The following is a 13,381-nucleotide window of genomic DNA, read 5'->3' on the forward strand; positions in this document are numbered from 1 at the left end:
GTTAACAGGAACTAAGAAAAGGGATCATATCTCCCCTGTACTTGCCTCATTGCATTAGCTACCAATGAGATTTAGAGTCCTTCTTTTAGCATACAAGGCACTGCACAATTCGGCCCCGGATTATATTTGTGATCTTATTAGGCCATAGCATCTAGGTCACTAAGATCTTATGATCAGTTACTTTTATCGGTCCCACGTTCTTGTTGTAAAACAAAAGGTGATCAAGCTTTCTCTGTAGTCGCCCCAAAGCTCTGGAACAGTCTACCTTTGAGCATTAGGGCCTCTCTATCACTGGATGCTTTTTAATCCAGTTTAAAGTCTTATTTTTACTCTCTAGCATTCGAGTGATGCTGTTATATATACATTAATTGATTTTGATACTTGATTTTTATCTCCATTTCTGTCTTTTTTTTCTGCTCCTTTTCTCTCTTAAATTCTGATTTATATTTGTATTGTATTGTAAAGCACTTTTAACTACGGTTGTGTTAAACTTGTGCTCTATAAATACAACTTGAACTATCAATGGAGGGACAAGTAAGCTCTCAGATTTCATCAAAAAGATCTTCGTTTGTGTTCCTGAAGATGAATGAAAGTCTTATGGGTTTGGAATGACATGAGGGTAAGTAATTAATGACAGAATTTTAATTTTTGGGTGAACATTTAAGCCGTTTTCTTAAAATGTTAAGGTAAGGTAAATATTTTTTTTCACTATCGTTCAAAGGTTTGGGGTCAGTGTTTTTATTTAATTTTTTATTCACCAAGGTCAAATTAAATTGATCAAATGTGACTGTAAAGACATTTATAATGTAACAAAAGATAAATGCTATTCTTTTAAACTTTCTATTCATCCAAAAATCCTGAATGTATCATGTTTACCCCCCAAAAAATTAAGCAGCACAACTGTTTTCAATGATGATAATAATACGAAATGTTTCTATAGCACATAATCAGCATATAATAGAATGATTGGTAACACTTTACTTAAATCCTTTCTGTATAATGCATTATAAAAGTATTATATTATTTTATAATTATGCTTTGTAATGCACCTTATAATGAATTTTTATGATCTCATGAATAATTGTAACTATATTGTTATGCCTTTAGAAAGTATAATGCATTAAAAAACATGACAAACAACCAATTTCAGATGTAACCACGAATCTTCAAATATAATCTTTATATAGCAATTGTTTATGTTTATGGCAAATAATGGTAAACCGTTATTTTAAATTGTAATAATATTTTGAAATATTAATGTTTTTATTGTATAAATAAATGCAGCCTTAATTAGCATAACAGTTTTAAAACATGACAAAATCTTACCGCTCAAAAACTTCTTTATAGTATTGTAAAATATATATATTTTAAATATAAAATAAGATCGACTTTTACTATAAGTAAAATTGGTTGTGAAAATTAAATGAACATGCAACCATACAGAAATCATACAGATTTTCTTTGTTTTTTTGAAAATGTTAAAATGCAGAAAGTATTCTGTGATAGGTACTGTATAGGTTTAGGGGAAGGGTTAGTGTAAGGGGATAGAATATACAGTTTGTACAGTATAAAATCCATTACGTCTGTGGAGAGTCCCCTGTATGTGTGTGTGTGTGTGTGTACCTCCCAGGCTGATCAGGGTATTTGTGTTTACAGTAGGCCTCTAGAGAAGCATACACTCTTTCTCTTAATGCCTCCACCTCTGATGGATTAGACAGTCCTTTTGAATCTAAGAGTTGATAAAAAGACAAAATCCACAATTTATTGTGAACTATCTAAGATAAAGTCATATTTACACACAGCTTTCATAAGAAATGGCATGTAAGCATAAACCTTGCCTGATACACATCAAAACAAATGAAGTCATGTTAAAGGAATAGTTCACTTAAAAATGAAAATTCTGTCATCATTTACTCACCCTCAAGTTGTTTCAAACCTGCATGAATTTCTTACTTCTGCTGAACACAAAATGAGATATTTTGAAGAAAGTCGGTAACCAAACAGTTGATGGACCCCATTGACTTACATAGTATTTACATACTTACATACTTACATATTTTTTTTTTTCCTATTATGGAAGTCAATGGGGTCCATTCAACTGTCTGGTTACTGACATTCTTCAAAATATTTACTTTTGTGTTCAGCGGAAGAAACATACAGGTTTAAAACAACTTGAGGGTGAGTAAATGATGACAGAATTGTCATTTTTAAGTGAACTATTCCTTTAAGGTGTTATTTTATTAGATGCTACACTACTGTTTGAAAGTGTGGGGTCAGTGAATTTTTTTAAAGAAATTAATACTTTTATTGAGCAAGGATGTGTTAAATTGATTAACAGTTACAGTAAAGACATTTATAGTGTAACAAAACATTTCCAATTCAAATAAATGCTGTTCTTTTGAACTTTCTATTCATCAAAGAATCCTGAAAAAAAAAATGTTTCATGATTTCTACAAAAATAGTAAGCAGCACGACTGTTTTCAACATTGATAACAATAAGAAATGTTTCTTGAGCACCAAATCAGGCTATTATAATGATTTCTGAAGAATCCTGTGACTGAAGACTGAGTAATGATGCTGAAAATTCTTTCAAAAATATTACAAAATTTTACCAACCCCCAAATTTATAATGGTAGTGTATGTTTGTGTGTATCTTGTCTTGTGGGTGATGGGTAATGGTAGTTTAACCAAATAAATTTAGGCTGTAGAGTTCAGCTATTTCAGAAGAAGCAATCCTCTTTCCATATAGAATGATTGTACTTTGTCATGACATTTGAAACAAAGTGCATCGCCTTCTAAGAACGTTCTTCCCATACTGTACATATAAAGAGAGGATGCTGAGCATACTATTTTTGGCAAAGCCCTCAGCGTCGGATACCATATTCCACAATGCAATGTGCTTGAATTGACCTTTTGTCAGGGGCGCCTGCAGTATTCCAGAGGAGATTTATTTATTTATCTATTTATTTTTGCAAACACCAACACTAAAAAGTTCAATATATGCTGATGTTAAAAATTCAACTCTGAGAGAAGTTTTAAATTTCTTGAGTATAGGCGCTTTTCCACTGTTGGGCCAAACCATTCTCGTTGCTTAACCGTTCCATTCTGTGCCGATCCGGCTCAGTGCGGAGACGGTTTCATTTTCCACTGTGGGCTTGTGAGTAATAAAGTCCGAATTGAGTGATATAAAGTCACAATTGTGAGTAATAAAGTCAGAATTAAGTGATATAAAGTCGCAATTGTGAGTTATTATAAAGTTGAGTGATATGAAATAGCAATTGTGAGTTATAGGGCCCTATCTTGCACCCGACGCAAATGACTTTGTACACTGACGCATGTGTCATTCCTATTTTGCACCCGCGCAAAGCGGACTTTTCCCTCCACAGACGCACGTCGGTTAACTAAGAAATACACTTGCGCTCCCCGGGGCGGTTCAGCGTAAAGAGGAGGCGTGTTCCGGCGCAAACTTTCCCTCATGCTATTTTGCTGTTCTATAAAACAATTGCGCCACTGACCAGAAAAAACCTAGTCTAAAGTCAGTGGCGCGTTGCGCGTTGTTCATTATGCTATTTTAAGGGCGCATGCTTGACCATAATCAATGTAGCGTGTGCACAACGCGCATACGATTCTCTCATCTAAGCAGCAGTTTTCATTTTTGCAAATCATACATTATTACGATAGATAGATAGATAGATAGATAGATAGATAGATAGATAGATAGATAGATAGATAGATAGATAGATAGATAGACAATTTATTATAAAAGCATAAATGTAGCTTACACATTTACCCAAATTATCATACGCCTGTTTAACAGAAGTTAATTTGGGTGGGTTTCTCCATCCCCAATGTCACTTCTCTGTGTTTTACGGCCCTGACGAGAACGTTGCTCTCCTCGGCTGTAAACCGCTCCTGTCGCGCGCCTGGCAAATCCGCCGTTATAATAGGAATCCGCTTTAGAACAAGCGCGCCTGCTCTTAAAGGGAATGTGAGATGACGCTCTGATTGGTTTATTTCACGCCCAAACCACACCTATGAATAATGAAGCTACTTCAGACCAACCCCTTTTAGATTTGCGCCTGGCGCAAGAGGCATTTTTCCCGCCGGGAAAATAGCAACAGGGCCGGGATCCGCCCACAAAGTTACTTGCGCTTCGACACTTGCGTTTCAGATCGTTAAAATAGGGCCCATAAAGTTAGAATTGAGTGATATAAAGTCGCAATTGTGAGTTATAAAGTCAGACAGAATTGAACTTTATAACTCGCAATTGTGAGTTTATATCTCACAATTCTGAGAATAGAAGTCAGAATTGCGAGATATTGTCACGGTTATAGACTTTTATTTTGAAATTTCCATTATATTCTGTTTTTTTCCCTCCATTCTGTCACCTGATGGAATTTGGGTTCCTTGCCACTGTCGCCTCTTGCTCGCTTTGTTGGGGACACTTATTATTCTTAATATTTTTGATCTGCCTGTTTTGACAACATTGTATGTATTATGCATGCCAGACAAGTAGTTGGCAGAGTCACTTTGTAGAGAAAGACTACGCGCCTGCGCACATACGCATTCAAACGCGCATGCCTAGACCAAACACGTAATACGCACGTGCATGCCGTCACCGTTTTCACCGTTTTCGACTTGGTTCCTTTAGTTCATGTCTTCCTGCTCTGTTTAGTTTCGGTTATGTCCCAGTTTATTCCTGTGATTAATTCTAATCAGCTGTATCTTATTTAGTTCCCGATTATCCCCTGCATATATACATATGCATTATGCATATCATTTTGACATTATAACTCTGGAGGAAAAAAGTCAGAATTGGGAGGGAAAAAAAGTATGAATTTTGAGATATTATTATCTTATATGTTTTTTTTTTATTCCATGGCAGAAACAAGCTTCCATAGAGACACGTTTCGGTGTAAATGTCCGCTTATTCACATGGCAGTAGCTGATTTTTTTCAAAAAGTAGCTTTTGTTTGAGTTGTTGTTTAGGGGAATATCCATTTCATCCAATGCTGACAAAGAACCAATTCAAAAGAACGATTAATTTACAAAATGATTGTCATTGATTGTTTAGTCGACAGAAATGCGGGACGCGTAATAACTGCAGAAATATTCGCAGACGCATAACTGCAGACGTTTCTTAGGTCAGTCGGAGTGCTCACGGTACACAAAGTGCGTACATCCATACAGCTGCAGGTGCCACCATAACAAATGGTCAAAAGTGATCTCTTTCTTGACTCATTATTTGACTGGACTGTCAATATTTAAGACATTTTTACACACCAAAATGACCATTTTTTATTGTTTGAACACAGAGTACATGTGAGAACAATGTTGCAGACACAGTATATACTGCTAGCTATAAAGCCTGCTATACTGAGGTTTACAGGCACAGGAATCTCATTTACCCTTTCTGGCTTTATTTCAACTAATTCTTTTTTTTTAAATGGACCAAAACAAATAGCAAGATAGCTTAATCAGACAAACACACAGCACTCTTATGCAAGTGCGTTTAAAATGCCTCTTCAGTTAAAGTATACGTTACTGTACCTGGATTGAACAGAACAATGGCCCGCAGGCATCCAAGTTCAGTCTTGTCCATTTGCATGTCTCTCATCTTTGACACAAGCTCTGTCAGCACTCTGAAAAACAAAAAGTGAAAAAATCTTTACGCTCACAGGCAACTCAGCCAATCTAAATTATAGCAAGTTCATTTTTCTCCAACATACCCTTAAAAATGCCTGTAAATGTTCTGTAACATATTAAACAGGCTCAGTGAGTCATTGCTCAGCTTTATATTTAGTTTTCATATTGCCTGGAAAATCAAAGTCATTATGTCTTATAAGTCACATTCATCTCGACTGCAGACAGACCGGGCAGCATATATTTCATTAGTGAGGACACCAGCATATCTCACGCAGCCAGTGAAACATTATCACAGCGCTACATAAAAATGCCATCCGGCTTAATGTAAAAACGGCATCAATCAAGAGTAAGATCTGCAGGACACTTTCCTGATGCCGCGTCTAATATCATTATAGGGGTTATTTTCAAAAATTCATGTGTGCATGACCTACGGCTGTCACAAATCTTCCACACGGTGTACTATCAGGACACAGAAAGGTTTCTTAGTAGATCTACTCTCTATAAACTGAACACTGACACTGAATTTAAAACGATAGTTCACCCAAAATGGAAATTCGTTCATCATAACTAGAGGCTTTTGCACCGGGTATATAGGAACTCAGTTATAGGAACAAGCCCCTATTTACTAACCCTCACATTGTTAACAATATGTGTTACTTTCACTTTTTTGTGGAACACAAAAATTTAGGAGAATGTTGTAGCTGCTCTTTTCCATATAATTTAAGTGAATGGGGACTGGATCAACCATGCTCCAAAATAAAAAAAAAGTACCCAAAATTATCATAAAAGTCTCACAAATTGAATACAACTATGTTCCACGTCTTATAAAGCCCTGTGATATTTTTGTGTGTGGAAAATGTGATTTGAGATTTGAGGTTTCGGTGAATAACAACTTTGGTCTGTCCTTCACACAAAACTATCATAAGGCTTCAGACGATTTGGTACAGTGCAACAGTGTCCATCCACTTTTTCAGTGGCCTTGGTTCTGAAAGTATATTTCCCATTTATTATTTAAAAAAAGTCTTTGTTAAAGAGTTTAAATGCATGAACTAAACCAACCAGCTATGAAGAGAATAACAACATTACAAACAAATTGATTCGAAGAAACGGATGAAGTGGAATCGAAGTGACTCAAGTGTGCGGTCCACGCCCCCCGGGGCCCACTTGTGGTGCCGACACTGAAAATATTCATATATAGGAGCCCCTAAGGGGACGGAAAAATATGAGATGGGAGAAAATTTATTATTTTAATGCTTTTTTCTTGCAAACGTATTGCGTTACACAGAGAAACGTTGCATTCACTCGGAAAAGCACTGAACTGACTTTTACGCCATTCACAGTGCTTCATGGAAATCAGTTGCTTCTTTTGGTGTGATTTGCTTGTTTCGATTCTTTGATTGGTGGAGATTTCTCTGCAGAATCATGAGAATCGTTCCCTGACGGAGGGAACAAGACGTTCTGTCCTCCCTGCCACAAAGATGAACTGAATACTTTTATTGGACCGTATAGCCGTATAACATTATACTTTTATTGGAGTTTTTAAGGTGCCATTTTTGTATTTTGTAAGCTTGACAAAATCCCCATTCACTTCCGTTATATTTAAAAGAACATCTAAAATATTCTTCAGAAATTCACCTTTTGTGTTCCACTGAAGATAGAAAACCATACAAGCTCAGGCTTTTTTTTTTTTTTGTCTCTGAAAGCTTGGACTAACCTGTCAAAGATGGCTCCCACACCGGCAGTATGTGCGCTGTTTCTATGGACGTGAAGGCCTGTAGCTAATAATATCCCATCCTTTACAGCTATGGAACGATGCGAAAAAGAGGCAATCAGGAGTTCATTCCACCCTAGCAACAGAGGACAGGAGCACAAAAGCACATTGATAAGCAAAAAAGCAAACAAAGGGAGCCAGAAAGGGAGCAAAACATCTACTTTGTGTCTGTGTGTGTGTGTGGTTGATTTGTCTGCTCTATTTCTTTACTCATATAGCTCAATATCAACTTAAGTTGTTAACCAAAATTGTGTTTCGTTTCAATGAGGACATTTCTATACATGTTTAATACATTGTCACAGTTTCATATGCTACAATCCCATTTCTGAGTCTCTAAATAAAACATACTGAACAGAAATACACTGAGAGTTTGGTTGTCCTCAGGCAACCTACAGCCTAATAAAATAAATGCAACATGTGAACGGCGAGAACAATCAAGCCTCTTATTCTCCCTCGCTCTGTGTCAAAGCCATCCTTCTTTACAGAATAAGGACTCTAACTCCGAGATAATGAGATGGAATTCCTTCTTTAATCGATGCTATGGCCCAAGGCTGGATCAAATGTATTTGCAAATCTATATAAATGCTTCTGGAATAGACTGTAATGTCAAAAAACCGCAAACATACTCATTTCATTAGCTGATGTTTTTTTTTTTCAGCGGTAACTTCATCTGGAAGAATAGATGTACAGCAAACGGGTCATTTTAGGTTGATGTCTGCATGTCTCAGAAAAAAAAAAGTGGTCTGTGTTTATTTACTGACGCACCTGCTCGAAGGAGGATGACTTGATCGTCCAACGGGAGATCAGAAAAGTGAGGTATCCGCTTGGCCCACTCCACTAAGGTAAAGAGTTGCTTGTCAGCTGCTTGGCAGATGTTTGTTACAGGGTCGTTAGGCTAGAGAGAGAGAGAGAGAGAGAGAGAGAGAGAGAGAGATGTCAGTAGCTCAGTTGTTTCTCCTAGACAGCAATGGAGAGGAAACTTTTACTTTGGTCTCCTGATTCTCTGATTTTCTCCTAGGGAAAAGACCCTAGTGAACTCCTAGCTTCAGAAAAGACAATGACATTATCTCAAACTGCCAAGATTCCTGGATCTGCAAATGACAGTCAGTCTCAATATGAACTCAATCATTTCTTATCAAATTGGATTAAATTAGACCAAATTATTTCAGTGATGTTATCCACATTAATTGTATAGCTCTATACATGTCTTCTTTGTTTCTATTTTAATTTGTCCTATGGAATTTTAGGAGAAACATCAGCTATCTTATAATACAATGATCTGAAGGAAAAACAAGTTTGTCAAGTAATTTTTTCATTAAAATGTAACAACTTGCTCCAACTCCAAAACAACTTTCCTTTTTGGCCAATGTCATCAAAACCATATATATATATATATATATATATATATATATATATATATATATATATATATATATATATATATATATATATATATATATATATAATATTCTGTTTCACTTAGAGATTGGAGTTACAGTATGAAAGTAAAATGGGTTGCATTTTTTATATTTCCTGAGTGTTACATTTTCTGTTTGTTTGGACTTTTATGTTGTATTTCTAGTTCCGCATCTCTTATTTTGTAGTCCTTTTGTTTAACTAATTCCCCTTGTTTGTTGCCATAGCGATTTATTTTCCACACCTGTTCCATGTCAAGCCCTCCCTTGTTACCCTGTTTATTTATCCCCCAGTGTTTCCTTTGTTCAGTGTCTGGTGAACAATGTCTGGTCAATTGTGTATGTTCCGCATGCGTTGTTTCGGATCTGTTTTACCTGCCTTGCCCATGTCTGAATAGCTTGTTTTCATTTGACGTCACGCCACTGCGTTGCCATGGCGCGAAATGCAAATGGAGGGCAGGAAGTGATTTGCTGTATTTAGAAAGCACTATAACAAACTCAAAATGCCTGTTTTGCGTCGTTTATGGTTACTTAAATCGATCAAACCACGAGGAGTTTTTATCGTGTACCAAAAGTTGTTGTTCATAACCCCCTTATGAACAACAACTTTTGGTACACGATAAAAACTCCTCGTGGTTTGATCGATTTAAATCGATTCCCCCCCGGAATTGCAAGAAATTGACCGCGTCATCATAATCACGTGACTGAAACCCAGCTATTGATTGTTTTGCATTTACTCTGGATTTACTTATGTTATTTTATTAATAAACAAATGTTGTTGTTGCAACTGGCTCCAACTCTCCATCTTTTCTGAAGCACACCGCGTGATACTGGGATTTAAAAGAGCAACTTTTGAGATACAATTTTCCACTGTGTGAGGATGTGGAAGATATTGTATGGGTTAACATATTATCAAAGCACTTTATACTTTATATACTACAGCATATTAGAATGATTTGTGATGCTGAGGGCTGGAGTAATGATGCTGAAAATTCAGCTTTGCCATCACAGGAATAAACTACATTTTAAAAATATATTCAAAAGGTAAACAGTTATTTTAAAGGTGTTGATTGTAAGTTTTTGACTGTACTAAAGCATAAAAAAAAAAAAAAATTGGTCTGTGCGATATCGCATGTTGCCAATTCGCCCAATAGTATTCCGCCACCACAGTTTACCAGATGGTGAAAAACAGTGTATTGCAGCCATGGAAGCCAGCGAACAAACTGGGTCAGAGATCGCAGATTCTACCTGACCTAAAAAGCCTCAGCACCCATCTAAAAATCTCTATGACTGGGAGCATATTAAAACGCGATATCAACATCATAAATCAATAAATCAACTCATCAATTTACAGTGTGTATATCTCCTCACATTCCACTGTCTACTGCGCTCGTTCCTGTTGCGTGTCCTCAATCTGGCAACCCGTGAGAGTCGAGTCTGAGCAGTAGGGGGCGAGGGAAAAACTCTCTCCAATATTCAGAATTTGTATTACAGAACCCATTTCAACCACTAGCTGTCAATCTTACATACTGCACCTTTAAATTATATTAATATTTCACAATATTACTATTTTACTGTTTTTGATCAAGTAAATGCAGTCTTGGTGAGTCAGGGTTCTGTCACTTCTGTCTAGTTTATTCTTGGTTTTGTGACAGCCCTGATGCTGCTGTATTGTCTTGTCATTTGCCTTGTCCAAATACCCACACCGGTCTTGGCCACTTGAGAGCGCGTGCACGCGACAGGAAGTAAGTGCACAAGACTGTCCCATGTCTTAAAAATGCCAAAGCTCAGTGCCCTTAATGCACACTAAACCCACACTATCTTGAATACCGCATCGGTGCGTTATTCGAGGCCAAGCGTATCCCATCATGCATTATGTACGGGAACTCATGTGCCCCGAAATCGCAAGATGTCGAGGAAAACATTCCACTGTAAGTTAAATTAATTAGATACCTATAATTTGGTAGTATAAAACATAAAGTGTTGCACATTTTTATTGGTGCAAAGATGAGTATGTGTAGGCATTTGCAACTTGTTTTTATCACTTAATTAGAAGGCACCACAATTTTAAATTTGTGTCTTCTGTTAGTTACAAATCTAATCCAAAGCAACTTACAATTGCTATATTTCAGAGGTTGCACGCCTCTGGAGCAATTAGGGGTTAAGTGTCTTGCTCAGGGACACATTGGTGTCTCACAGTGGATTCAAACCCGGGTCTCTCACACCAAAGGCATGTGTCTTATCCACTGCGCCATCACCACCCCACTTGCATTTTTTTTTAAGACTATAAGTGTGTTCCATCAAGTAATCAAAAGTTCTACACACACTTGTAGTCTTTAACGCCTACTTGAACACTTGGGCCAAATAGAGGAAATACGTCATGCAAGTAGACAAGTGGTCAAGTGCAAAGACCACAAGTGTGGGTATTTGGACTGGGCATTTGTGTGGACGTGCGGTTTCGAGCGCACCTGTCCGTTACCTGCCTTGTTTGCTTCCTATTTATTCTCCTTGTGTTTTCAGTCCTGTGCCAGTTTGTTGTCTTTCATTCCTTGTGTCTTGATCCCTGAAGCCATGTTGTGTCCTGCTACCAAATCTTGTTCTGCCAAGTAGGGATGGGCAAATGAAGCCTCGAGCACTGAGGCTTTCCCCTGATTGTTCCGGGAAAAGATTCGAAGCATCAAGAGTGTCGAATCTTTTTCACCCCAGACCCCCCCCCCCCAACCCCATTTTTTTTTTTTTAAAGACCCCAAACTTTTGAACGGTATAGTGTATAGTGTACACAAATGTGCTTTTGGACATATCAGACTTTTAACGAGAATGCAATAAACAATGCAGGAATAAGGACAAAATGTTTTTGCAAACTCTGAAATAGCTTTCGAGTGGTATTGACTTCACTGTGTGACATGTTACTTGCCTCATCTGCATTCTGCAAAGATATCAGCCAGAGAAACTCAACTGTCAAACTCGGTGATGTGAGTGGAAAATGAGCAGATATCTTGTGGGAAGTCTTGTGGAAATCATTCCTATCATTTTCCCAGATGGAATATTTTTATTCCCTGTTTAACTTTTGCTCTCTAAAAGCCTTTCCTTCTGCTTGAATAACCCAAGCTCTTCAGCCCAGAATCAATCAGAATAAGTACTCGTGAACCAACAGCCTGGCATGTCAGAGCACTCTGTGCATGTTCTGCTGTTGTCATGGAGCAAATTCTGTCCCTATAGGATCACAAAATCACATTATCACTGAAGCATCATCATCATCTACCCAGAGCGAAACGCTCTTCCATTTTAGTGGTAACATACCCTTGTGAAAAAGAAATACTCATTTTTACAAAGAGTACTGAAAATAATATACTTGTTTGAAACTAATGTATGTTTTAGACACTTAACTGCTTGTTAACTGCAATTAAATGAAAATGTATTATAATATAAATCTATATTTGCAATAGCTAAAACTTTAAAGAGTTTGGACTTTAGTATATCTTTATATGTTATTTTTTTTATTATTATTCATTTATTGCATTTGAAATATGGTTATACTGCCAAGTGTACTGACATGCATTGAAATGGATAGTTCACCCAAGTAAGTTCCAAACTTGGATGAATTTTTCAGCTGAACACAGAATAAGATTTTGAAGAATGTGGATAGCCAAACAGTTGATGGTAGCCATTGACTTCCATAGAATTTTTTTCCCTATTATGGAAGTCAACGGCTACCATTTGGAGCAACTTGTTGGTGAGCAAATGATGACGGAATTTTTATTTGTAGGTGAACTATACCTTTAAGGTAAACTAAAATGTAATTTCTTTTGAGACTTTTGTCATGTATTTAAATAGATTTCTAAGTACACATTTGTAATAATTAGGTTGCAATGTAGTACATTTAAAATGTTAACTTTAAACTTAATATTGAATAACACACTACGGTTAAAATTGTAATCAAGTACTTTACATGTGCTTTAGTATGTTAGTCATCAAAATAAATGCACTTCTTTAAAGCATGACAATGTACATTTATAAAAAATATAATATTACTGTTCTCTTTTTAAAATTATGAAAATTGTGAAAGTGCACTCTCACTTAAGTACACCTAAGTGGTCTTTTATTTAATTAATATTATATCTGCAAGTACAGTTTCTTTTTTTTAAATATACTTTTAAGATTTGAAGTACACTACAAGTGCACATCCCGTACAATAAGGCTCACTTCTTTTTCATAAGTGTATTCATGATTGCTCATCAGTTCATATCACCACCATACTCAAATATCATAACAATAAGATCTACATCTTGCTTAAAAGTCTCATATCCTATGCTGCTTTCATTTACGATCATTACGTCTTAACAGTTTTCCAATCAACCCAAGAGGAACCCAAATTCATTAGAGCCCTATTCATGTGAGAGGACCTTCCCCAAGGCTCAAGGACGAACACACAAACAGCCATTAAAAAAAAAAGAAAAAACGACTGTGGGGGAAACAAACAATCTGAAAATACAAAGTAGGGAAGACAAAGCATATGCCTCTTTTTGCCTGACCTCTACCTGATTTAGAG

General features: G+C 36.6%; 1 protein-coding gene across 3 annotated transcripts in view; it reads right to left on the bottom strand.

Moving 5' to 3' along the window:
- Positions 1–13,381, bottom strand: part of rxrab (retinoid x receptor, alpha b) — an 82,500-nt gene that overhangs the window by 1,043 nt on the left and 68,076 nt on the right. For all 3 annotated transcript variants that reach the window (XM_056236622.1, XM_056236614.1, XM_056236631.1), the window contains 4 exons: positions 8,183–8,312; positions 7,361–7,493; positions 5,551–5,642; positions 1,624–1,729 (listed from right to left, as the gene is read on the bottom strand). In XM_056236622.1, the coding sequence (XP_056092597.1) occupies positions 1,624–1,729; positions 5,551–5,642; positions 7,361–7,493; positions 8,183–8,312 (461 nt within the window). The remainder of the gene's footprint in view (positions 1–1,623; positions 1,730–5,550; positions 5,643–7,360; positions 7,494–8,182; positions 8,313–13,381) is intronic.

This window comes from Rhinichthys klamathensis, unplaced genomic scaffold, assembly GCF_029890125.1.
Source record: "Rhinichthys klamathensis goyatoka isolate OS25496 unplaced genomic scaffold, OSU_Roscu_1.1 h1tg000019l_1, whole genome shotgun sequence".
NCBI classification, from domain to species: domain Eukaryota; kingdom Metazoa; phylum Chordata; class Actinopteri; order Cypriniformes; family Leuciscidae; genus Rhinichthys; species Rhinichthys klamathensis.